The 26,902-nt window shown below is 44.7% G+C and overlaps 3 protein-coding genes across 3 annotated transcripts; 2 read left to right on the top strand and 1 right to left on the bottom strand.

The window, feature by feature from the left end:
• The first annotated feature begins 166 nt into the window (after window positions 1-166).
• On the top strand, window positions 167-7,123 carry LOC123760846 (uncharacterized). Its single transcript, XM_069329818.1, has 4 exons — window positions 167-311; window positions 1,108-3,090; window positions 3,420-3,550; window positions 5,572-7,123. Exons 1-2 carry the CDS (start codon window positions 287-289, stop codon window positions 2,994-2,996), a joined length of 1,914 nt encoding a protein of 637 aa, XP_069185919.1. The 5' UTR covers window positions 167-286; the 3' UTR covers window positions 2,997-3,090; window positions 3,420-3,550; window positions 5,572-7,123.
• Window positions 7,124-10,735: 3,612 nt separating this feature from the next.
• LOC123771362 (uncharacterized) lies at window positions 10,736-11,239 on the bottom strand. The gene has a single exon (XM_045763868.2). It carries the CDS (start codon window positions 11,237-11,239, stop codon window positions 10,736-10,738), a length of 504 nt encoding a protein of 167 aa, XP_045619824.2.
• A 2,958-nt stretch (window positions 11,240-14,197) lies between these two features.
• On the top strand, window positions 14,198-22,433 carry LOC123760915 (uncharacterized). The gene is made up of 4 exons (XM_069331172.1): window positions 14,198-14,343; window positions 15,130-17,304; window positions 17,640-17,770; window positions 20,883-22,433. Exons 1-2 carry the CDS (start codon window positions 14,319-14,321, stop codon window positions 17,208-17,210), a joined length of 2,106 nt encoding a protein of 701 aa, XP_069187273.1. The 5' UTR covers window positions 14,198-14,318; the 3' UTR covers window positions 17,211-17,304; window positions 17,640-17,770; window positions 20,883-22,433.
• The last annotated feature ends 4,469 nt before the right edge of the window (window positions 22,434-26,902 follow it).

Below are 26,902 nucleotides of genomic sequence, written 5' to 3'. Positions count from 1 at the left end.
TATAAATGTACAATCATTTAGGGAATAAAGCTTCTAATTTGACTGTGGTGACAGGTCCGTCGACAGCGCCATCTATTGATTGAGGGCAAAACCAGAAAGTGGCCACGTGACGCAGATCATCACACAGTTTCTTTACCGCTTACTTTAATTGTTGTCCTCGCTGGTGGTCAGCGTTGGTCTGTACACTTCTTCCCGAGAGTACAGTGGAGACACTTGTTGGAGCTCTCTGCCCCTCGCTCATCCTTAGGCTTTTATTCTCCAGCAACCGTTGGAATCCTATTTTAACATGTGTATTTTAGTCCTTCGTAATGGTAAGTTGTTGTTGCTGATATTTATACAAGATGTATGATGTGCTGGGTACAATATACTTCAGTTAACTAGTCGTTACCCTAAGTGTTGGGTACAAATGTACTTGTTAATGGTTTTTCTTGATGATATATCTTGGCAATTACAAACAAATGTGCTAAATAATCATGGCAGCATATTGGGTAACTCGGCTACTATGAGCATACTTGAAGAGTCAAACGTTCATTCGACTCCGTCGCTAAACGCCCTATTTGTGTCTTCAAAGTCATAAAGTTTGAATCGTCTCGGTGATTTAATGTGATTCGGATAGCAGTTCTGTACATGCTTCACATAAAACAAAGAACTAGTTTCAACCGGAACGAATGAGACCTACGTCCAAATATGCATAAAGATTTTAAACTTTGAGAATTCCTATTTAACATGAACATCTTAAAGTTGATTAGTTTGTGGTCGGCAGCTGCATAGAATGACTGTTGGCTGAGAACTGGTACCCCGTTTAACGAAACATTCTAGATATTAGACTAATATGGTTTACTTGGTAGTTGCATAAAATGGTGGGCAAATGTAGTACTTCAAGGTTATCATTAGGAGAGTTGCGGGAACTTTACAACATTTGAATAAAAAAAGTTAGTTTAACTGACAATTTTGGTAAATTAAATAGAATGTTAGTGCTACTTAATGTATAGGTTAAGGGAGCAGCTTAAAGAATCCTGACTGACTTTAAGTAGCTTTAATCCCGTTAAAAGAATACACTAAGATGCCGTATTATTACTGACATAAATAATTTTCTTATTTTTACAGAATCTTCAAAGAGTCTTGTTGGAGACCTGCACAATAAATTTCAAAATATTACGAAGAAAAAAGCGTTATTGGCATTGAGAGAATCTCAAACACTTCAGTCACTAAAATTGTTAGTATTAGGACGGCGCCTCCAAACTGAAGATCCTAAAATTGAGGAAATTACTAGTTTTAATCGTCATGGACAGATGGGCCTGCAAGACTGGAATATTTACGAGAATTACGTAAGAACGGAAAATGATAAAGTTGAGTGCGGATACTACGAGGGAAAAGATTCCTCAAATTTAATGGGTCTTGCAGATACTTGCTCAGATTATAAAGTGTGTTTATCAAGTTATGTTTATGAAAGTAGTTTACTAGGTCACCAAGATGGTGACCTCGAGGATATAAATGGCCTGGAGAGACGATACGAACGCCCGAGTGAGCCAGTACTTGACAAAACCTGGAAAAACTACCAAGTTTGGCAGGATGCAGAATCGATGTCTCGGAACGACGCGTCTAAGTATCGGCTGGAGACTGTTTCGGGCCTCGACCCTGACGACTGGCATGATGCTGACGAAGACAAGTTCGGAGAAGTTGAAGTGCGTGATGGTTTGATGCCTGGACAGAACACGAGCACTGTGCTGTTAGATACTGGTGCCTCCGGTGCTAGACGCAGTGCCGGCGACTCTGAGGGCGGTGCTGGGCGCGGTGGTCGTGGTGCTAGACGACGACGACAACGTCGTCGTCGTGGTGGTCGTCGTGGCGGTGCCGGGGGCGGCGACGGGGGTGCCGGGGGCGGAGATGGTGGCGGCGACGGGGGTGCCGGGGGCGGCGACGGGGGTGCCGGGGGCGGAGATGGTGGCGGCGACGGGGGTGCCGGGGGCGGCGACGGGGGTGCCGGGGGCGGCGATGGTGGCGGCGACGGTGGTGCCGGGGGCGGCGATGGTGGCGGCGACGGGGGTGCCGGGGGCGGAGATGGTGGGGGTGCCGGGGGCGGCGACTGGGGTGCCGGCGACTGGGGTGCCGGCGACTGGGGTGCCGGCGACTGGGGTGGCGGCGACGGGGGTGCCGGGGGCGGCGACGGGGGTGCCACCGGGCCAGTGCAAAAACGTGGCTCCCGTTCAAAGGGGCCTAAAAAGACTCCATTACAAAAGCCCAAAGAAACGCTCCCACCTATGTCGGCCAAATCTAAAAAGAAAAGATCGAAGCTTAGGAAAAACTCTAGTCAAAGCGGTGAGGGTGTCCTTCCTGAAGATGGAAGAGGTTTTTATTATTTCTGTTCTGACGTTCCAGTGACTGTCAAATGTAGGCTTGGTCCAAATGAACGTGAGACCCTAGAACTCCCTCCATCTGAGGCTGTAATTCAACGCTTCAAAGATGCCTTGGAAGAGGCTAAAATTAAGGCTTCTATCGTGACAGGACCGGGCAGGGTTCCCAACATGGCTAAACATATACCTACCCTTCCACAATTACTTCAGGATCCAGCTCCATCCAGAACTGTAACATCTCCCCATTCATCTCGGTCAACAGATGAATCCGCGTTCACTAAATCACCACGGCGGGGAGCGCGCGGCTCTAAAGAAAAATTAGGTTCTCAAGAGGGTACCCGTAAGCGAAATTGTACTATCGTAGATTGCCATCGTAATCTTATTGACCGGACCAGAGAATTGCGTAGTAGAAACGCGAGTAAGTCTACTTCTCCAAGGTATCGTTCTACCCAAGAGGCTTCTGGTCTCTCCCCACCTGAGCACGTCAACAAATCTGCTCCTCCAATGATTACACTGCCCATTTCTGCCCTGAAGGATCTGGGAATCTCTCTACCTTCGCGCACCAAGGATTCTCTTTCAGTGCCATTGCCAACTGTTCCCCAAGAGGACTCGGATTCTTCTAGTATAGATGGTGATAACTGACGAGGCCACAGCCAGACATGAACTTTATCCTAGATGGAATAAACGTCCATCTTACTGCGGCTTGAGCGGGTTCTTAAGACGGCTGAAATGAGAGGTAAGATACTATACAGTGAAGTTTAAATTATTGAAGGATAAGTTTGAAGATTTTCTTGCATAAAATTCTAATTTCATAAGTTACTAGGGCATATCAAACTTGATTGACACTTGTTTGAAAATTAGAATTTATAAAGTTTTTAAAGAATGCCTGTCGGGCAGAGTAGTTAGTAAGCAATTTAGTTACTTTGACCAATTGGCCACTTAAATTCCCATCTTAAATATGGGCTGTACCAGGATTTGAAATAACGTGTAAATATTCAAAATTAGATGGGGTTTTCTATTATGGGGAATTTTTTAAGAATTGCTTTTAATTTTGTAAATTTTCAGGTATCCTCGTTTGCCCGAACAATAAAAACTGCTACAAAAGCTTTAATAGTGATGTGCTAGATAATTTCGCTGGGCATAATAGACGCGCTGGTATAATAGACGGCCAAGTACCTGCCATCAGTTCTTGACACGTAAGTATGTTCTTGATGGCAACTGTTTCTAACTAGATTATATACCGCCTTCTGCTGAAACAAATCTTGGTCTTGGCAATCTTAACTAGATTCTCTTATTTTGGACAACTTTCGTACCAAGAGTTGTAACTTCTGTCCATTTAGCTATAAATTTCTTTACCCAAAATATCTTCATTAGGGAGAAAGGGTTATTTAAATTGACCAAAACCCCACACTTAGAAAGTGAAGAGACGTTTCGGTCCGCCTTGGACCATTCTCGAGTAAAATTAAAATTTGTTTACCGAAAATGCACTTTATAACATTGGTCAATAATGGAGGACCAACAAACTCTTATAATTACAATTATTAAATAACCTGCGATCCCGGGTAGACCATGTTTCCTAGCCTCTCGTGCAGAGTTATGTTGGGTAAATATGCATAGGACTCGTGTTAGAAGGGCAGAATGGTCATCGTTTGGGTCAACACACTCGCCTTCCTGCACAAGTCTGCATTCAGCCACTCCTGTTGCTCCTGTTAGGCGATATACCGTGGCTCCGGGACCCAAACAATATAGGATAAACGAAACTACTTCGTAACGACAGGCTCGTGGGACTGGGCGACAAGGTACTAAAGGTAACGCTGTAGCCTCGTCCACGTTGGGCCGGGACCAGGCTTCATATTCGACTACCCCGAACAGATTGTTCCCTCGAGACTTCTTCAGCAGGATTGTCAGTGGTGACTAGTCAATCACCTAGCGTGTTCACAATCTTTCCTTGTGACAACGATGATGCAAAAAAATCGGGAGGGAAATAAAACGCGGAAAATTCGCTATCACTTAAAGACGATCTAAATAGGGTTTTGTAATGGTCAAAAGTTCGGCAGATGCAGTTCAATGCTGACAAATGTAAGGTTTTAAGGTAATGTACTTGCAAGATTAGAGCTAGGTGTTTGCGGAGTCGGATTGAGAAAGGGATCTGAGTTAAGAATTTTAAAGCAAAAAAAAAAAATAGATGCATGAATGTTTAATAAGGCAAATGACAAGTTTCAATTTTATTAATAAGTGTTAAAAGACGCTGGTTGTTTTTCAGCAATATCTTACTCTAGTTAGGCCCCGTTTAGATTATACAGTTCAGTTTTGGTCGCCGCACTATAGAATGGATATAAATCCACTAGAACGCGTAGTGTAGGATGCCAGTTAATCCCCTAAAATCGGAAACTTGTCATATGAAGGAAGATTGACAAAGCTTAAATTACATTCGTTGGAAAATCTAAGTTAGGGGTGTTAGCATCAACCGTATAGTCGATGCCGTCAGAGCTCACTGCTGTAAAACTGTAGAGGGACGTAGATAACTGGAATTCAGATGCAGAAATTCGTTATAGGAGAGAGAAATTCCGAGGGGGACAATGTTCAATAAGGGGTTTAAGTAGGAAGCCTAGTGAGTCTGTCATAAATGTTCATTGGTGTTTAGTCAACAAGGTGCTGCTGTAAATCAGGGAGGGTATATTAATCGTGACAGATGAACACTGGCCACGTAGCCAAACAAATCGTATAACACAAGTGTTTTGAAGGTATGAATAGTGCAGTGCCTAAAGTCATCCACCATAAATTCAAACTGTTACTAAAGTGTGCTTATCTCTGTGCAGTTTTCAGGACTTTATTTTTCCTCTAATTTATCCCTCGATGGAATGTTTAGTTAATGTGATACTTTGGATATATCTAATGTGCTCTTATCTTGAATTGTCATCCTCGATGATTTAGAGCTTTTAAATATCCTGCGACCCTGATGATGCCTAGTCTCCCAGACTTGGTGCTTTTTGATAATGTTTTCTTAATTCTTGTATTTGTTGTATTAAACAATTTAAGTCCCAGGTCCACAGAAGGTAAACTTGACTGGGTATATTGTAACTTGGTGGAGAGGGTTCTTTAGACCTAAATATGTTGAGTAACACTTGGGGGGGGGGGGGGCTACCCTTTCAACAATAAGAAACTAAATCATATGTTCCTAGTTTAAATGCCACTAATCACAACTTGACTGTTTCAGCCTGTAACGTGGGCCGTCTGTGGGGGAACTGTTGCTGTGAGGCCTTCAGATGGTCACCGGGACTTACAGGAAAAGGTTTGCCAAGTCTGTGGCACCAGACAACGTGATGCCTGTCAAAACATGGTTTTCTTTTATGGTTGGTTTGGAGGCAAAATATATTAGCAGCTAACATGGTTAGCTCGGACGAGAAGCAATTGGGGAAACTAGTTAAGACACAATAGTCGGTTTTATCAACTTTAGTTTTAAACATTGTTGCAGGATCTCCAATAATGCCATATCACAAATGAAACTTTTAATTGAGCTCCAACAAATAATTTTATTTTATTGTGAACTGAACCCATAAGAGGGATAATTATAGTGATATTTTTAATAAGCCTCTTTGTCCCTCCACTCTTTGATCTCTTAGCGTTAGTGAGTGGAGGTGAAGGGAGGAATTAAGTGTACTGATAATTAAAGGCAATTGATAGGACTAGAGCAACTCCCCTAGTTCTAAGGCGAGGGGGGCGGGAGGGCAGTTAAGACTTTTGCCTTGTTCCCACGCGTCTGTGTTCACTTAGAACACTGTCTTCCTTAATCTGAGTCTAGTTTGTCGACTTTGCAAAACAGAGCAAAGAGCGTCTCTACTGTACACATTGGTTGGTTAAGTGGCCATTACGGAAATTAAGTTTTAAACTTTAGTATTTGCAACGTTCATGTATTAGTACAGCCTTGGACAAATCCGTTCCCACGTCATCGTGGAATTGAGCCATAGTGGTGGCAGCTCAAAGGTTTATCATATTTTAATCTTGCATTTTAAATTGCTAATTATTTGCATCTAACCAGTCTTTTTAAGCGTACTATAGCCTAGTGAAGGCTTCCTGCCTCATGATACAACGTGATGCACAGTCAGTTTCACATTAAGAACTAGTTGATGCTTGCTCTAAGATGTTGATTAGACATCAGTGGCCCCTTTATGGCCTCTTAAGGTTCCTTGTGAGCAGACAATGTCATTCTTGCGCTGATTATCATGTTAATGTCATGGTTTAGAAGACATTATACCTTTGTAATTGATGCCCATTGCTGGCTGGGATAGTGTAGACGAGGTAAATTAGAATGTAAACAGACTTTCTATAGCATTGACAACTGGCATGTAGCCTGCAGGTCTGTAAGTTTTTAACATGGACAGAATTTAGGTTTAAACAAAATTGAAATTGTTAAAGGTATGACTGAGAAGACTAATATCTAGTTTACTGATCGATGTTGGTAAATATTATACTAGTCAAATATATCGGCTCGACTTGTGGGAATGAATATTAGGTTAATTCTCTAGATGAAGTAATGTGAAATTTTTAAGAATTTGAAGGTTGTGCGGCTATTTAAACTATTTGGTGTTTTTTTTTTTTTTACTTGGTAGAATAAACAGCATTAGATGCTGGTTCTTAACTTTTAAACAGTTTGTTACATATGAGCGCCTTGAAGTGCTCTGCCAATCACCTTCTACACAAATGTATTAGGGAAGTGCCAGAACATTATCTAGACTTTCCCACACTTGGAAATAAAGTGACTAAAAGAATGTTTGTTATTTGACATTGTTAAACATTGACTGTCATTACCACTAGTGGTCGAAGCCAGGACAGTGATCCCCCAAAATACACCAAATTTCAGAATATACCCCACTTTTACACAAATAGCAAGTGTGATATATCAAACAAATCCACAAGGGCCCCTGAGGGTTCGAACCTTCGCATTGAATATATCCCCTCACGCGCCCATGTCAACTACACCATGACAGTCAACAGAATTACAACCTGCAGTGCTACTGCAACCACGAAGAATCTAATAGCTTCTCCGAAGCCCAATCAGGGTTTAAAAAGATTCCATCATGCACTCAGGTTGTCAACTGTTGACAATGTCGTGGTACAGTTGACTAGGGCGCATCTGGGAATATTCCATGCGTAGGTTCGAACCCTTGAGGCCCTTGTGGATTTAATTTTAGACCCACTTGTTCACCCATGTAAGTTGTTAAACTCATAACAGACGGGGTCGATGATGACCGATAACTACAGGAACTCTACCTTTCCTAACCTTCACTGCTCTGCCTAGTCTCGTGGCGCATTGACGGTAAGATTGGCAGATTACATACAAATATACCCCCCCCCTAGATCACCAAGAACTCTGACCCGGCCAGGATTCTAACCCATGCCGTCCAGGATCACCCCTAAACGTACACAGTACCGTGACCACCGCACCAATAGATTAAGAAAATCATTAGTTCAGTGGTCCCGGTACTGTGTGTTTAGGGCTGATCCTGGACGGCATGGGTTAGAATCCTGGCTGGGTCAGTTGGTTCTTAACCTATGGCTTGAGTGTTCCTTCAGCTTTCTCATACATATAACCATGTACCAGTCACTCGCCCGTCTAGGGGTACAGGGACTCCACGGTACAGTTCCTCGCCGTCTGGTACCTTGTGGTACCAATCTCGCTCTTCCGTGTTTCACTTGCATATTTTGTTTTCACTGTTTGTGCCTGCAGGATGGAGCTCCTGGACCCCGCCTTTCTAATAGTCGGTTGTTAATTTAGATTCCAAACCTATTATATATTCAGCGCACAAATCGCCAGGAACCAGCCCGTAGCAGATGTCTAACGTCAAAGTACTGTACCTATTTACTGCTGAGTGAACAGTTGCGTCAGGTGAAAGAAACTCTGGCCGGGCCCTTGGGACTGACCCCCCCAACCCACCCAGAGCCGTTAGCTGGGCAATGTGTGTACTTGTTTGTGCTTGCGGGGGGTTGAGCTTCGGGTCTTTGGTCCCGCCTCTATCAATTTGTGTACAGGTTCCAAAGCTTATTGGGTTCTACTGTCCAAATTTGAAGTCGTGTATGGAGTCTCTCATCACTGCCCAATACATCCCATTTAACTATTGGCAAATATTTTGTCTGGCTCATTTGGGTATTTTGACTTGTTCCCCTTGAGCGAGAACTACCGGTGTGACTGGCAGTTTTATCTACCCTATAGAGTCCCCTGAGAACTTTGGACGTGGTACCTAATTCCTCTTTCTAGCGACGTGAGATGCAATTCACGCAGCTTTTCCTCCTAACTCGTCTCTGGTGGTTCTAGAACTTGGTGGCATACTTTTGAACCTTCTCCCACTTGTGCTTGATAAAGTATGGACTCCACGTTGAAACTGCCTACTCTAGGGTTGGGCTGACGTGGTATAAAAGGTTCTAATTTGCTTGTATATATTTATGAAGGCAGTTCTGGTGTTGGCCAGCCTAGTATACGGCGCCGATATTCTTTTACGGACTTTGGGAGAAGTTCGGTGTGATATAAACCGCTGGATTCTTCAGTTTCATAGATTAATGAAGATTAAGCCACCCAAGAGGTGGCACGGTATGAATAGGCAGTTTTGTTTTTGATTCACCTGCTTAGAATAAAAAGTTCCAAGTAGCACAGGTTATATCCCCTCTGCCGTTTTCAAAATATCAGATATATCGAAATCTGACTCTTGAGCGCTTTTTTTTTTTTTTTTTTAGCCGAATTCTGGCTCACTGCACATTTTTGGAGTTTGAAATTACTACTTTTTATACCGAAAATGTTAATTACTGAAAGCGGCGATGGGTCGCATTTTGCCCAAACCCCCCCTGCAGTTTTCCAAATATCCCAAACATCCCAAATTCGACGCCTGAGCTATATTTTTGAGCCGAATTCTGGCTCGCTGCACGTATTTGCAGTTTGAAATAGACATTTTATACCGAAAATATTACAATTAGTGAAAATGCGATGGGTCACAATTTGACCAACAACCACCCCCCCCTGCAGTTTTTAGAATTCCGGAAATATCGAAAATCTGACTCATGAGCGTTATTTTGAGCCGAATTCTAGCTCCCTGCACATTTTTAGAGTTTAAAATTACGATTTTTTTTAGACCGAAAATATAAATGCCAATTAATGAAAACGGCGATGGGTCACATTTTGCCCCGCCCGGCCCCCCCCCCTGCAGTTTTCTCGATATCGCCCCCTCCCTGACCAGCTCCGTGCTGCCGTGAGGAGGCAGCAACCAGCATCACTAAAAATCGGACAGCATAAAAGCATTACTAAAGCTTTTACCCCTCCTACAGTTCTGACACGCCTCTTCCTTGAGCACTTTTCTTCTCACTCCCACTCCGTTGCCATCTTCACCGACGGGTCAAAGTCTGCTGACGGTGTGGGCTACTCTGTTGATGATTTGGTGAAGATTAAGCCACCCAAAAGGTGGCACGGGCATGAATAGCCCATAAGTTTTTATTTTTAAAACAGAGCAATTACAGCATACAGTAACCATATAACAGGAAAGCACAGAAGAACAAAGAACGCAGAATAACAACACAACACGTAACACAGATCAGCATAACAGAAAAGTGAAAACAAAGAATAACAAAACTCGAAAGAAAACACACACACGCGCACACAGACACACACACACACACACACACACACACCCTGCCTGCCTGCCTGCCTGCCTGCCTGCCTGCCTCCCTCCCCTCCCTCCCTCCCTACCTCTCTCATGACAAAAGAGCACAATAAAACCGAGGGTAAAATATAAACAAGGAATACACATATACACAACACCACCACAAAACACATGCGCCACTCCACACAGCAGCAGACAACACACCACAATCACAATACCAGAACACAATAACAGAACACAATAACAGAACATGGTAATATAACACTGGAAATACAACATAGTAAATAAAATGCAGGAAAATAACAAGGGAATACAACAAAGCAATACACAGCACAGTACATAGATCAAAGGAAACAGAACACATTTACATTACATAGTAAAATGTCAAAATAAAAAATAAGAAATACAGAATCGGTATAACACAAACGAACATTGGAACAGAACACAGTAAATAGGACACAGATAATAGAACAAATCGTAAATAAGCATAAACAAAAATGGAATCTTACACATAGGTAACAATGAAATACAGGCAAAAAAGAAAAAAACACTAGAGCATTATAACCCAGCTAGGTAAGAAAACAGGAAAAAAAAGGAACCCGTATCACATAGCTCAACAAAACAACGAAAGAAATACAGCAACACAAAGCAAGAACCACACACACAGTCAATCATCTTCATATTTATCCGGATAGAAACGACGCGGGTACTTATTCCTGTAACATCCCACTGTGCCTACAATTCCATAGGCGCGTTAACGTGACTACGTGACCCTCGCGGTCGATGCATGAAGTCGGGAACCTCCAGCTCGGCGCCCTCCACCACGGAGGCGGTAGGCACGGGAAGAGGCCGCACAGAGGGCTTTGATACAGACGGTGGAACCACACGGGACTGAAGCACAGGAGTCGGCCGGATATAGGCCAGCAACATAGCGGGCGGAGTCGCAGGGGACGCAATCACAGAGGGCGATGGTGCAGGGGCCGACACCACAGGGGACGGAGTAACAACGGACGACTGAGCAGAGGGCAAAGGCGTGGAAGGCACAGACATGGACGCCAGAGGCACGGAGGCCGCCGGAACAGAAGCATTTGTAAGAACCGGCACCAAGCCCCTACCCTCTCTCGCAATCTCGGCCGGTGCCACAACCTCCCAACCCGGGGAACCAGCAACCGGTGACGCGGAGGCAGCCGGAGAAGACACCGGACCAGGGCCAGGCGACAATCCCACCACAGGACCCATCACTGCTGCAACACGACCCACAGGAGCCGCAGGCACTCCAACAGCGTCGCACACATCACACTCCCAGAAGACGAACTCCTGGAGTCCTCAAATTCCCCGACGTCGGCCCAGGCCGCATTACGAGGCGGAGACAGACTCAAAGCTCGCCACGAACGCTTGGACACAGGTCGCAGATCGTCGGAACTATTACCTCCGCTAGGAAGCACCGTAGCAGAACCGCTGGTTGCCCGTGCAACTCGCCGCAGCGCACGATCACTTAACATCACAGCCTCAACAACCCGGGGAACAGGACCACACACCGCAGGAGACATCACAGTGTGCACGTCGACACGAGTCGAAGACACAGCTGCCGGAGACAGTACAGGCCGAGGCGCAGCCTCGACGTCCGGAGTCACGAGACCACACACCACAGGAGACTCGACTGGAGACGAGGCAGGCAGGGGAGGCTGAGGTGCGGGAGCCGGGGATGCACTTCCTTCCACTCCGACGCCCACAGCCACATCGAGGCTGGCATCAGAGACCGGCAACGGGGCACCAGAGGACTGGGAAGTAGCACTTTCCACAGCAGCACCCTCCGACAGGTCCGGGACCGCCAACGGGGAAAAGTCCTCCTCCCTGAAGAGGTTCACAGGCCCGACCCGGCTCGCATCACATCTCGCAGCCTGATGGCCCGAGAGTCTGCACCGGAAACACGTCCGGGGCTGATCCCCATAGAACACGCGTACCATGAAGCCCAGAAGCTGGAGAGACGAAGGGATGGAGTCCTTCAAGCGCAGCGCCACAGTGCGGGTCCCATTCGGGATACCCTTCCACCGCCCGGAGGAGACTGCATTCATTCGGACACTCAAGACCCCCCCCCCCATACCGGGTAAAATGACGCTGGAGAAGAGAGTCAGGGAACTCAAAGGGAGCACCATGAACTGCCACATAGGTAGTCTCACTGCACCTGTCCGACACTATCACCGAACCACCACCCTCAGGCAGAGTAAATGTCCTCCCGTCATAGCGTTCCACAAAGTCACGATACACAGCCGTAGAGCAGAATTTCATAACAGCTCGATGCTCGATACAAGTTGGACGCCGCACACAGGACGCCACATCCACCCGCAACATGTCAATCATCACCACCTCAACTGGCGGGTAAGACGCTGGGCCAGTAAATTCTAGACTAATGGTATTTCCTCCGCTTCACAGGGAGGAGGGGGGCCGCCATCCCTCCAGCTGCCACGGCCCCAAGGGTCCGCTCACACACACAAACTACCACGGGCAGCAAACCAGGAAGCTCACAGGCGACACGTCCACCTCCGCCCAGAGCTAGGCGAACCAATAGACGGTAAGTGGTGGCCCTTTTGAGCCATTACCACTTACTGATAAGCTGATACTGGAGATCTGTGGAGGTGCAACTGCACCCTGCATGACGGGAGATGTCTCCCGACCTACTCTGTAGTTTTTTCCTGACCACACTTATATGTGTCGCCTGGCTCCAGAAGCTAGCATCTTCACAGCAGAACTTGATGCTATTCTCTATGCTCTTCGTCCTCCTGCTTTTCCGGTGTCAATCCTCCTTCGTGGTAGTAGTTGACTCTCGTAGTGCCCTCATGGCTTTAGGGTCCTTAATCCGGTCCACCCGGTGGTCATCGAGATTAAACATTGGCTGTTTCTTATCTGCAGTAAATTTAAGTCGGTTGAGTTTTTGCTGGGTTCCCAGCCATGTTGGTGTCTCTTTAAATGAGCGTGCGGATACTGTCGCTAATAAAGCTATCCGCACTTGTCCCATCTCCCGTTAAAGGTATTCCTTATTCCGACTTTTACCCAGTTATTCATGCCTCCATTCTTTGCCCACTGGCAGAGTTGTTGGTCTTCTATTATTGGTAACAAACTGCGTACTCTTAAGAGTCGTCGTGTGTCCCTCCTCCTACCACCGTAACCGGCGGTGAGAAACGGCTCTAGCTAGGTTACATATTGGCCATACCCGTTTAACTCACGGTCACTTAATGGAGCGCCGCCCTGCTCCTTATTGTCCAAATTGCATTGTCGCTCTTACGGTCATGCACATCCTTGTTGAATGTCCTGATTTCCAGGACGAACGTGTGTCTTGCTTTCCGACCGTCCCTCGGTAGAATTCTTGGTGAATCGAGTACTTTTGATATCGTTCGCCTTATGCGTTTTTGTTCCCGTATTGGCATCCTTGGTGATATTTAGCGCCCTCTGATTACTCCGCACATTTGGTGGTGCTACATAGCCTTCCCGGTTTGGTGCCTTCTTTTGATAATTGATTACTTTTTCAATATCGGAAATATCCCAAATATGACTCATGAGCGTTATGTTTTAGCCAAATTCTCGCTCACTGCACATATTTAGAGTTAGAAATTATTACTTTTATACCGAAAATATGCCAATTAATGAAAACGGCGATGGGTCACATTGGCAAATACTTTTAATACTGAAAAATGCAAACCCTTACATGTAGGGCATAACAATGCACATCACAATTATTAAATCAACAACATTACCTTGCAGCAGATTGAAGAAGAAAAGGCCCTTGGAATCAGAATCCACCAGTCATTAAAGTTGCCCAAAAGGTAGAACCTGAAAAAAGGCCAACCAAACCCTGGGAATAGTAAAACCAACGTTTGACTTTAGGAAAAGAAAGTCTTTGTTCAATTGTACAAATCTCTGGTGTGTCGCCATCTGTAATACAGTTTAAGATTCTGATAACGACAATGTCTACTTGCTATAATGTTATTATGGCATGTAATTAATGTACTGTAATATTATATAAACTTTCTTAATTATAAATGTGGAACCATTTAGGGAATAAAGCTTCTAATTTGACTGTGGTGACAGGTCCGTCGGCAGCGCCATCTATTGATTGCGAGCAAAACCAGAAAGTGGCCACGTGACGCAGATCATCACACAGTTTCTTTACCTCTTACTTTAATTGTTGTCCTCGCTGGTGGTCAGCGTTGGTCTGTACACTTCTTCCCGAGAGTACAGTGGAGACACTTGTTGGAGCTCTCTGCCCCTCGCTCATCCTTAGGCTTTTATTCTCCAGCAACCGTTGGAATCCTATTTTAACATGTGTATTTTAGTCCTTCATAATGGTGAGTTGTTGCTGCTGATATTTATACAAGATGTATGATGTGCTGGGTACAATATCCTTTGGTTAAATAGTCGTTACCCTAAGTGTTGGGTACAGCTGTACTTGCCTAATGGTTTTTCTTTTTGATATATCTTGGCAATTACAAACAAATGTGCTAAATAATCATGGCAGCATTTTTGGGGTAACTCGGTTACTATGAGCATACTCGAAGAGTCAAACGTTCATTCCACTCCGTCGCTAAACGCTCTATTTGTCTTCAAAAGTCATAGTTTGAATCGTCTCGGTGATTTAATGTGATTCGGATAGCAGTTCTGTACATGCTTCACATAAAACAAAACTAATTTAAACCTGAACGCATAAGGAGACCTACGTTCAAATATGCATAAGGTTTTAAACGTTGAGAATTCCTATTTAACATGAACATCTTAAAATTGATCAGTTTGTGGTCGGCAGCTGCATAGAATGACTGTTGGCTGAGAACTGGTACCCAGTTTAACGAAACATTCTAGATATTAGACTAATATGGTTTACTTGGTAGTTGCATAAAATGGTGGGCAAATGTAGTACTTCAATGTTATCATTAGGAGTTGCGGGAACTTTACAACATTTAAATAAACAAGTTAGTTTAACTGACAATTTTGGTAAATTATATAGAATGTTAGTGCTACTTAATGTATAGGTTAAGGGAGCAGCTTAAAGAATCCTGACTTAGTAGCTTTAATCCCGTTAAAAGAATACTTAAGATGCCGTATTATTACTGACATAAATAATTTTCTTATTTTTACAGAATCTTCGAGGAGTCTTGTTGGAGACCTGCACAATAAATTTCAAAATATTACGAAGAAAAAAGCGTTATTGGCATTGAGAGAATCTCAAACACTTCAGTCACTAAAATTGTTAGTATTAGGACGGCGCCTCCAAACTGAAGATTCTAAAATTGAGGAAATTACTAGTTTTAATTGTCATGGACAGACGGGCCTGCAAGACTGGAATATTTACGAGAATTACGTAGGAACGGAAAATGATAAAGTTGAGTGCGGATACTACGAGGGAAAAGATTCCTCAAATTTAATGGGTCTTGCAGATACTTGCTCAGATTATAAAGTGTGTTTATCAAGTTATGTTTATGAAAGTAGTTTACTATGTCACCAAGATGGTGACCTCGAGGATATAAATGGCCTGGAGAGACGATACGAACGCCCGAGTGAGCCAGTACTTGACAAAACCTGGAAAAACGACCAAGTTTGGCAGGATGCAGAATCGATGTCTCGGAACGACGCGTCTAAGTATCGGCTGGAGACTGTTTCAGGCCTCGACCCTGACGACTGGCATGATGCTGACGAAGACAAGTTCGGAGAAGTTGAAGTGCGTGATGGTTTGATGCCTGGACAGAACACGAGCACTGTGCTGTTAGATACTAGTGCCTCCGGTGCTAGACGCAGTGCCGGCGACTCTGAGGGCGGTGCTGGGCGCGGTGGTCGTGGTGCTAGACGACGACGACGTCGTCGTCGTGGTGGTCGTCGTGGCGGTGCCGGGGGCGGCGACGGTGGTGGCGGGGGCGGGGGCGACGGTGGTGCCGGGGGCGGCGACGGGGGTGCCGGGGGCGGCGACGGGGGTGCCGGGGGCGGCGACGGGGGTGCCGGGGGCGGCGACGGGGGTGCCGGGGGCGGAGATGGTGGCGGCGACGGTGGTGCCGGGGGCGGTGCCGGGGGCGGCGACGGGGGTGCCGGGGGCGGCGACGGGGGTGCCGGGGGAGGCGACGGTGGCGGCGACGGGGGTGCCGGGGGCGGAGATGGTGGCGGCGACGGGGGTGCCGGGGGCGGAGATGGTGGCGGCGACGGGGGTGCCGGGGGCGGCGACGGGGGTGCCGGCGACTGGGGTGCCGGCGACTGGGGTGCCGGCGACTGGGGTGCCGGCGACTGGGGTGCCGGTGACTGGGCTGCCGGTGACTGGGCTGCCGGTGACTGGGCTGCCGGTGACTGGGGTGCCGGTGGCGGCGACGGGGGTGCCGGGGACGGCGACGGGGGTGCCGGGGACGGCGACGGGGGTGCCACCGGGCCAGTGCAAAAACGTGGCTCCCGTTCAAAGGGGCCTAAAAAGGCTACATTACAAAAGCCCAAGGAAACGCTCCCACCTATGTCGGCCAAATCTAAAAAGAAAAGATCGAAGCTTAGGAAAAACTCTAGTCAAAGCGGTGAGGGTGTCCTTCCTGAAGATGGAAGAGGTTTTTATTATTTCTGTTCTGACGTTCCAGTGACTGTCAAATGTAGGCTTGGTCCAAATAAACGTGAGACCCTAGAACTCCCTCTATCTGAGGATGCAATTAAACGCATGAAAGATGCCTTTGAAGAGGCTAAAATTAAGGATTCTATCAGGAGAGGACCGGGCAGGGTTCCCGACATGGCTGAACATATACCTACCCTTCCACAATTACTTCAGGATCCAGCTCCATCCAGAACTGTAATATCTCGCCATTCATCTCGGTCAACAGATGAATCCGCGTTCACTAAATCACCACGGCGGGGAGCGCGCGGCTCTAAAGAAAAATTAGGTTCTCAAGAGGGTACCCGTAAGCGAAATGCTACTATCGTAGATTGCCATCGTAATCTTATTGACCGGACCAGAGAATTGCGTAGTAGAAACGCGAGTAAGTCTACTTCTCCAAGGCATCTTTCTACCCAAGAGGCTTCTGGTCTCTCCCCACCTGAGCACGTCAACAAATCTGCTCCTCCAATGATTACACTGCCCATTTCTGCCCTGAAGGATCTGGGAATCTCTCTACCTTCGCGCACCAAGGATTCTCTTTCAGTGCCATTGCCAACTGTTCCCCAAGAGGACTCGGATTCTAGTATAGATGGTGATAACTGACGAGGCCACAGCCAGACATGAACTTTATCCTAGATGGAATAAACGTCCATCTTACTGCGGCTTGAGCGGGTTCTTAAGACGGCTGAAATGAGAGGTAAGATACTATACAGTGAAGTTTAAATTATTGAAGGATAAGTTTGAAGATTTTCTTGCATAAAATTCTAATTTCATAAGTTACTAGGGCATATCAGACTTAATTGACACTTGTTTGAAAATTAGAATTCATAAAGTTTTTAAAAATGCCTGTCAGGCATTTTTAAAATAGTTAGTAAGCAATTTAGTTACTTTGACCAATTGGCCACTTAAATTCCCATCTTAAATATGGGCTCTATCAGGATTTGAAATAACGTGTAAATATTCAAAATTAGATGGGGTTTTCTATGGGGAATTTTGTTTTTATTAATTGCTTTTATTTTTTTAAATTTTCAGGTATCCTCGTTTGCCCGAACAATAAAAACTGCTACAAAAGCTTTAATAGTGATGTGCTGGATAATTTCGCTGGGCATAATAGACGCGCTGGTATAATAGACGGCCAAGTACCTGCCATCAGTTCTTGACACGTAAGTATGTTCTTGATGGCAACTGTTTCTAACTAGATTATATACCGCCTTCTGCTGAAACAAATCTTGGTCTTGGCTATCTTAACTAGATTCTCTTATTTTGGACAACTTTCGTACCAAGAGTTGTAACTTCTGTCCATTTAGCTATAAATTTCTTTTACCCAAATATCTTCATTAGGGAGAAAGGGTTATTTAAATTGACCAAAACCCCCACACTTAGAATGTGAAGAGGCGTTTTCGGTCCGCCTTGGACCATTCTAGAGTAAATTAATTTTTTTTTTATCGAAAATGCTTTTTATAACAAATTGGTCAATAATGGAGGGTTAACTCTTATAATTACAATTATTAAATGACCTGCCGATCCCGGGTAGACCATGTTTCCTAGCCTCGTGCCGAGTTATGTGGGTAAATATGCACATAAATGCAAGTGGACTGAGTATTGGTTTTTATAAATTTTGTTACGGATAACATGGGTAAGTTTTAATATTTCCCAAAGGTGGAGGTTCATAATGGTTCTAACACTTGTCAATTTGTTGAAATTAAGCGAATTTACTTTCGAATTCAATGCTAAACCTACTTTACTTTGTATGATTATAAGTTTGTCTGCAGTTAATGTTCTACCACAAGCCTACTGTTAGAGAAATCTTTAAGAAAAGATAGCTTTTACGATCTGAATTGTGTAGCTAAACCGGCGTCTATAGCTGGTAACAAGACTCCTTAATGTATAGTATTAAGTAGTGTCATCAGTAAGAAAACCTATGCAAGATCGGCGGCCCTAGTGAATGTCTGCCTCTCAAACCGTAACCGCTTGGAACACAGCCTTCCTTTAAGGTGTTATTAATGCCATAAATGAGTCTATAAACACTGACCCACATTGATTAGTTTCCTTGTATGCTTACTGGTGACTTGAGAATCGTGTTAACTGACGCCAGTATTTCACTCTAACATGATCAGATGAGATTAGTTTTGGATATTTATCCTGGGTCGGAACTACAATAGTTATTGTGTAACGGCTGTATTGTAACGGGCATAACTGATAAGCACACTGGAAAGATTATTCGCACAATTCCAATGACAGTTTCTCCCCCCCCCCTCTACCTAGCTCATTCTTGATTACATTGGAGTAGGCTTTACATTAAAATTGTTAGAATTATTTATATATAAGGTATTGCAGGCGAAGAGTCGCAATGTGCCTGAAGTATGTTGACCAATCCTCATATTAGAAAATGGACGACGTCTTTTCGGTTCGTCCTGGACCATTGTAGATTGTGAACGTTCCGGTACGGGAACGGGACAATCGACTTCAGAATGTTCCAGAACGGACCGAAACGTTGTCGTCCTTTCATTTTCTCTCGTGTGGCGATTGGTCAACATATAAGGTATTGATTTAAATCTGTGCACTTTAGTTCAATTAACGAGGTTTTAGAACTGTTGCTCAAGTCTCCGATCAGAGTAGGAGGTTTTTGGTAGTTACTCTGACAGTATTGCAAATTTAAATTATTTAATACTGCTGAAAGTCTGTTAAGATACATTTGTTCATTTAAGCTTAATGATCATAGTATTACCCCACTGACCCCTCCAAGTCTCGCGCGTCCGACACAAAACTCTTAAGAATGTGTGACGCTGTAGGACTCGTGTTAGAAGGGCAGAATGGTCGTCGTTTGGGCCAACACACTCGCCTTCCTGCACAAGTCTGCATTCAGCACTCCTGTTGCTCCTGTTAGGCAATAAACCTTGGCTCCGGGAACCCAAACAATATAGGATAAACGAAACTACTTCGTAACGACAGGCTCGTGGACTGGGCGACAAGGTACTAAAGGTAACGCTGTAGCCTCGTCTACGTTGGGCCGGGACCAGGCTTCATATTAGACTACCCCGAACAGATTGTTCCCTCGAGACTTCTTCAGCAAGGTTGTCAGTGGTGACTAGTCAATCACCTAGCGTTGTCACAATCTTTCCTTGTGACAACGATGATACAAAAAAATCGGGAGGGAAATAAACGCGGAAAATTCGCTATCACTTAAAGACGATCTAAATATGGTTTTGTAATGGTCAAAAGTTTGGCAGATGCAGTTCAATGCTGACAAATGTAAGGTTTTAAGGTAATGTACTTGCAAGATAAGAGCTAGGTGTTTGCGGAGTCGGATTGAGAAAGGGATCAGTTAAGAATTTTAAAGCAAAAAAATAGATGCATGAATGTTTAATAAGGCAAATGACACGCTTAAATTTTATTAAGTGTTAAAAGACGCTGGTTGTTTTTCAGCAATATCTTGCTCTAGTTGGGCCCCATTTAGATTACAGTTCAGTTTGGTCGCCGCACTATAGAATGGATATAAATCCACTAGAACGCGTAGTGTAGGATGCCAGTTAATCCCCTAAAATCGGAAACTTGTCATATGAAGGAAGATTGACAAAGCTTAAATTACATTCGTTGGAAAATCTAAGTTAGGGGGTGTTAACATCAACCGTATAGTTGTCGTCAGAGCCCACCGCTGTAAAACTGCAGAGGGACGTTGATAACTGGAATTCAGATGCAGAAATTAGTTATAGGAGAGAAATTCCGAGGGGGACAATGTTCAATAAGGGGTTAAGTAGGAAGCCTAGTGAAAGTCTGGATGTCATAAATGTTAATTGGTGTTTAGTCAACAAGGTGCTGCTGTAAATCAGGAAGGTATATTAATCGTGACAGATGGAACACTGGCCACGTAGCCAAACAAATCGTGTAACAAGTGTTTGAAGGCATGGTTAGTGCCTAGTCATCCACCATAAACTCAAAGTGTGCAGTTTTCAGGACTTTCCTCTAATTTATCCCTCTATGGAATCTTTAGATATATCCAATTTATCACATTCGCTAATGTGCTCTTATCTTGACTTGTCATCCTCGATGATTTAGAGCTTTTAAATATCCTGCGACCCTGATGATGCATAGTCTCTCCGGCTTGGTGCCTTTTGACAATTTTTTCTAAATAATTGTATTTGTTGTATTAACCAATTTTACTCTCGGGTCCATAGAAGGTAAACTTGACTGGGTATATTGTAACTTTTCAACGATAAGAAACTAAATCATATGTTCCTAGTTGAAATGCCACTAATCACAACTTGACTGTTTCAGCCTGTAACGTGGGCCGTCTGTAGGGGAACTGTTGCTGTGAGGCCTTCAGATGGTCACCGGGACTTGCAGGAAAAGGTTTGCCAAGTCTGTGGCACCAGACAACGTGATGCCTGTCAAAACATGGTTTTCTTTTATGTTGGTTTGGAGGCAAAATATAATAGCAATTAACAAGGTTAGCTCGGACGAGAAGCAATTGGGGGAAACTAGACACCATAGTCAGTTTTATCAACTTTAGTTTAAACATTGTTGCAGGATCTCCAATAATGGCATATCACAAATGAAACTTTTAATTGAGCTCCAACAAATCATTTATTGGTTATTTTATTGTGAACTGAACCCATAAGGGGGATAATTTTAATGATATTTTTAATAAGCCTCTTTGTCCCTCTACTCTTCATTGACCTCTTAGAAGTGTTAGGGGAGTGGGGGGGGGGCGTTTAAGGAGGAAGTGTACTGATAATTCAGGGAGCAGTTGATAGGCCTAGGGGAAGGATTGGGGGCAATAAGACTTGTGCTTCGCTCCCACGCGTCTGTGTTCACTTAAAACACTGTTGTCGTCCTTAATCTGTCGTTTGTCGACTTTGCAGAACAGAGCCAAGAGCGTCTCTACTGTACACATTGGTTAAGTGGTCATTACGGAAGTAACCAAGTTTTAAACTTTAGTATTTGCAACGTTCATGTATTAAATACAGCCTTGGACAAATACATTCCCACGTCATCGTGGAATTGTGCCATAGTGGTGGCAGCTCAAATGTTTTATTTTAATTTGACATTTTAAATTGCTAATTATTTGCATCCTAACCAGTCTTTTTAAGCGTACTATAGCCTAGTGAAGGCGTCCTGCCTCATGGTACAACGTGATGCACAGTCAGTTTCACATTAACAACTAGTTGATGCTTGCTCTAAGGTGTTGATCAGACATCAGTGGCCCCTTTATGGCCTCTTAAGGTTCCTTGTGAGCAAACAATGTAGTTCTTGCGCTGATTATCATGTCATGGTTTAGAAGGCATTGTAAGATATACCTTTTTGTAATTGATGCCCATTGCTGGCTGGGATAGTGTAGACGAGGTAAATTTGAATGTAAACAAAGGCTTTCTATAGCATGGACAACCTGCATGTAGCCTGCAGGTCTGTAAAAAGTTTTTAACATGGACAGAATTTAGGTTTAAAAAAAATCATTGTTCAAGGTATGACTGAGACTAATTTTTAGTTTACTGATCTATGTTAGATATTATACTAGTAAAATATATCGGCTCGACTTGTGGAAATGAATATTAGGTTAATATTGTAATTGTTAATTATCTAGGTAAAGTAATATATGTTTAAGAATTTGAATGTTGTGACGTTATTTAAACTTTGGTTTTTACTTGGTAGAATAAATTACATTCGATGCTGTATGTTCGGTTTTAATGGCTTTAAATTGTTAAATTTTAAAGTTTCACATGGGCGCCTTGAGCTGCTCCACCAATCACCTTTGACACAAATGTATAAGGAAAGTGCCAGAACTTTATCTGGACTTCTTCACACTTGGAAATAAAGTGGTTAAAAGAATGTTTGTTTATTTGACAAGTTTTAGCGCCCTCTGATTATCCCGCACATCTGATGGTGCTACATAGCCTTCGCGGTTTGGTGCCTTCTTTTGATAATTACTTACTTGAGCCCCTTAGTCATGTTTCATCTTTTGATACTTGCTTATTTGAAAAGCTGTTAGTCATTATGACTGTGCCATTACCACTAGTGGTGGAAACTAGGCACCTGACACCCCCCCCCCCCCCAAATATTTTCAGAATATACCCCACCTTTACACACGCATCACAATAGTGATGTATCTAATAAACTGTACCACGACAGTCAAAAGAATTGCAACCTGGAGTGCCATTGCAACCACGAGGCTCCCGAAGCTTCTCGTAAGCCCAATCGGGGTTTCGCATAATTCCCTCATGCACTCGGGTTGTCAACTTTTGACCATGTCGTCGTGGCACGGGTAACTAGGGCGCATCTGGGAACATTCCCCTGCGTAGATTCGAACCCTCAAGGTCCTTGTTGATATAATTTTAGACCCACTTGTTCTCCCATAGAACAGTTATAACAGAGCGGGTTGATAATGGCCGATAACTACAGGATCTCTGCCTAACCTTCACTGCTCTTCCAGCAGCCTCGGAGCGCACTGTGGCAGTAAGGGATTGATTGATGGATGAAGATTAAGCCACCGAAAAGGTGGCACGGGCATGAATAGCCCCTAAGTGGTGGCCCTTTTGAGCCAGTATTAAAAGATGATTCTGGAGGTCTGTGGAGGTGCGACTGCACCCTGCGTGACGGGAGATGTCTCCCTGTGGCAGTAAGGGTGGCAGATTACATATAAATATAACCATGTACCAGTCTCTCGCCCGTCTAGCGGTACAGGGACTCCACGGTACAGTTCCTCGCCGTCTGGTACCTTGTGGTACCAATCTCGCTCTTCCGTGTTTCACTTGCATATTTTGTTTTCACTGTTTGTGCCTGCAGGATGGAGCTCCTGGACCCCGCCTTTCTAATAGTCGGTTGTTTTAATTTACCGATTCTGAACATTCTTACATATTCAGTGCACACATCACCAGGAACCAGCCCGTAGCAGGTATCTAACGTCAAAGTACTGTACCTATGTACTGCTGAGTGAATAGGTGCATCACGTGAAAGAAACTGGCCGGGCCCTTAGGACTAGAAAAGCTGTTAGCTGGGCAATCTGCGTACTTGTGCTTGCGGAGGGGTTGAGCTTCGGGTCTTTGGTCCCGCCTCTAGATAAATTTATGTACAGGTTCCAGAGCCTAATGGGCTCTCGTGTCCATTTGAAGTCGTGTATGGAGTCTGCCGCATCACTGCCTAATGCATTACATTTAACTATTGACAAATATTTTGTCTGGCTCATTTGGGTGTTTAGACTCGTTCCCCTTGAGCGAGTACTACCGGTGTAAATGCCCGTTTTATCCTATAATTTTCCCCTGAGAATTTGCTTTGCTTTCCGACCGCCCCTCGCGGTCACCTGTCCCTCAATAGTGACCTTGGTGACTCGGATACTTTTTATTTTATTTATTTATATATATACAAGGTACATTGGGTTTGTGAGAATACATTGGATAGTACAGTATTTACATTCTTGTAAAGCCACTAGTACGCACAGCGTTTCGGGCAGGTCCTTAATCTAGCAGATAATTTTAAGTAGGTAATTTCAATCAGAATTGATAATTGATTGATTGATTAAATTTATTAGATTGATGATTGATTAAATTCAATCAGAATTGATAATTGATTAATCAGAATTGATTGATATCGTTCGCCTTACGCGTTTTTGTTCTCGTATTGGCATCCTTGGTGATATTTAGCGCCCTCTGATTATTCCGCACGTTTGATGGTGCTACACAGCCTTCCCGGTTTGGTGCCTTTTGATAATTACTTCCCTGAGAACTTGGACGTGGAGCCTAATTCCTCTTTCTAGCGACGTGAGATGCAATTCACGCAGCCTTTCCCCCTAACTAATCCCTGGTGGGCCTAGAAATTGGTGGCATACTTTTGAACCTTCTCCAATTTGTGCTTGATTAAGTATGGATTCCACGTTGAAACTGCCTACTCTAGGGTTGGGCTGACGTGGTATAAAAGGTTCTAATTTGCTTGTATATATTTATAAAGGCAGTTCTGGTGTTAGCCAGCCTAGTATACGGCGCAGATATCCTTTTACGGACTTTGGGAGAAGTTCGGTGTGATATAAACCGCTAGATTCTTCAGTTTCATAAATTGATGAAGATTAAGCCACCCAAGAGGTGGCACGACATGAATAGGCAGTTTTGTTTTAGATTCAGCTGCTTAGAATAAAACGTTCAAAGTAGCACGGGCTATGGTGAGCCCGTGCTACTAGAAACTAGCTTACTAGACCTTACTACTGCAGCTGCACTTAAACTGGCTGAGAGAGGGCCAGTCTTCAACGTGATTGGGAAAGTCAATCCACATTCTGGGTCCCTTAATTTGCAGAACATTTCGGTGTGGTGCCCATGGGTTCTGTTACAACCTTCTAGGACGCGTTTTAGGTTAGGATTGGCATTACAGTTTTATATATATATTTAGGAGTACGCATGAGAAGATGGGCAGTAACTTGATATCTAACATATTCAAGGTTTTAAGTAAGGGGGGCAGAGGGTCAGTTTATTGTTCTAATAGATTCAAAGTTTTTAAACATAAATGATAAAAACGTGAGAAATGAGTCATTTCATTAATCTAATAACGTTCGAAAGGTGGGGCTAGGAGCCTAGCTCAACCCCCGCAAGCACAACTAGGTGAGTACAACTAGGTGAGCAAACATCCGCCTCCGTCCCTGCTTATCATTCAGACGGGTCCTGGCGGCCAGAAGCCAGTGGCAGGGCGCGCCGCCCCGCCTGAACGCTAAAAACACATTCCCAGCATCAAAGCGCCAACGTGTCTCTGCCCACCACCACCACCTGCTCTACCAATCCCCAGGGAGACACCAGCTGCAGGAGGTGGTGGTGGTCAGTAGCTCGCTGGTGGTGGAGGGAAGGAATGGTAGCTGATGGTGGACGTGGTGATGGTGGTGAAGGGAGGAAATGGTATCAACAGGTGGTGGACGATGGGAACGGTATCAGCTGGTAGTGGATGGCGGGAACCAGTCCAAGAAGGGCTGAAGGGCACTCATGGACCCTCCTTGTGCTCCCTCTCAATCTCAGAAGCCTGCAGTGAACACTCCAGCGCAGAACCAAAGTCCTCTCCCAGTACCCGTGACAGAATGGCATCCTGCCAAGGACAAGGTCCAGAGTGAGGAGGAGAGGGTGGTTGTGAAGGTAAATGCCCTGAAACTTTAGCAGGACCAGAAGTCTCAAGTACCTCTGAGAAGACAGAGCTAAACTTTGAAACCCTCATGTTGAATGCCTGTCAATGATCAATATTCCCATGGCACTGTCTGAGGTCTGGTCACCCAGGCTGTTCGATGAGTCTGCTCACAGCTAAAAGTAGCAGTCAGACTGGGTGATCAAGTATCCTTTAGACGATTTACAGCCTAAAGGTGGGGGAGGGAACGACGACCAGAAGCAGGGCGAACCATAATCACAGGGGAAGGAAGAGGTCTCTAATATTTCCATTTTTGTAAACCTAGCTGCAGAGCAGCAGCTACCTGATAAGCTTCCAGACCCAAAGCTGAATCAGTAAGGGCAAGAACCTCTCTGGATTCGGGGTCATGTGTGTCTAGCACCACTGATCTAGCAGGTAGCATGGTGGTGAAGACAGAAAAAACGACTATTGTCAGGTAACACTTATGATGAGCACCCTTCAAGTTCGCACTCTGCAAGAGCATTCTTGACGGTCGATGCATGACGGACCACACCAGAGACCCACAACAGGATTACCAGGACCTGACAGTAGCTAAGCACAAACCCCCAGGCACCAGGGCCAGTTGCCAGAAGAGTCACCAAATGCAGCCAAAACCACCAGACTGCAAATGGTTACCTTACCTTGAGGTGCTTCCGGGGCTCAGCGTCCCTGCGGCCCGGTCGGTCTCCTGGTGACGCAGAACATCTTATAAACAAGCACGTGTACTGGGGGTTCACCCCAGTGCAACCAAGAGAACACTCTCAGCCCCTGCAGAACAAAGTCCAGGGATGGCTACCACTTAAATAAAAATAAATTATTTATGTAATTATTTGTTTATATTCAAGGTACAATGGGTTTATGAGTACATAGCATTGATGTATTTACATTCTTGTGAAGCCACTAACACGCATTGCATTTCAGGCAGAACTTGGCTTGAAGTAGGGTAGCGTTGCCCACCACTGGTCGACTGGAGCACCATAGGCACAGCTGCCACCAGAGTATTAGCAACAGGACTGACAAGTGTAGGGGGACTGGGCTGCCTGGGTGGCAGTGATGGGTACTAAAGAGTTTTGAGTTAGTTTGGGGGAAGTAAGCAAGTAATTATCAAAAGAAAGCACCAAACCGGGAAGGCTATGTAGCACCATCAAATGTGCGGAATAATCAGAGGGCGC

This window comes from Procambarus clarkii, chromosome 3, assembly GCF_040958095.1.
Source record: "Procambarus clarkii isolate CNS0578487 chromosome 3, FALCON_Pclarkii_2.0, whole genome shotgun sequence".
Lineage (NCBI taxonomy): Eukaryota > Metazoa > Arthropoda > Malacostraca > Decapoda > Cambaridae > Procambarus > Procambarus clarkii.
This window is presented reverse-complemented; position numbering and strand designations above follow the sequence as displayed.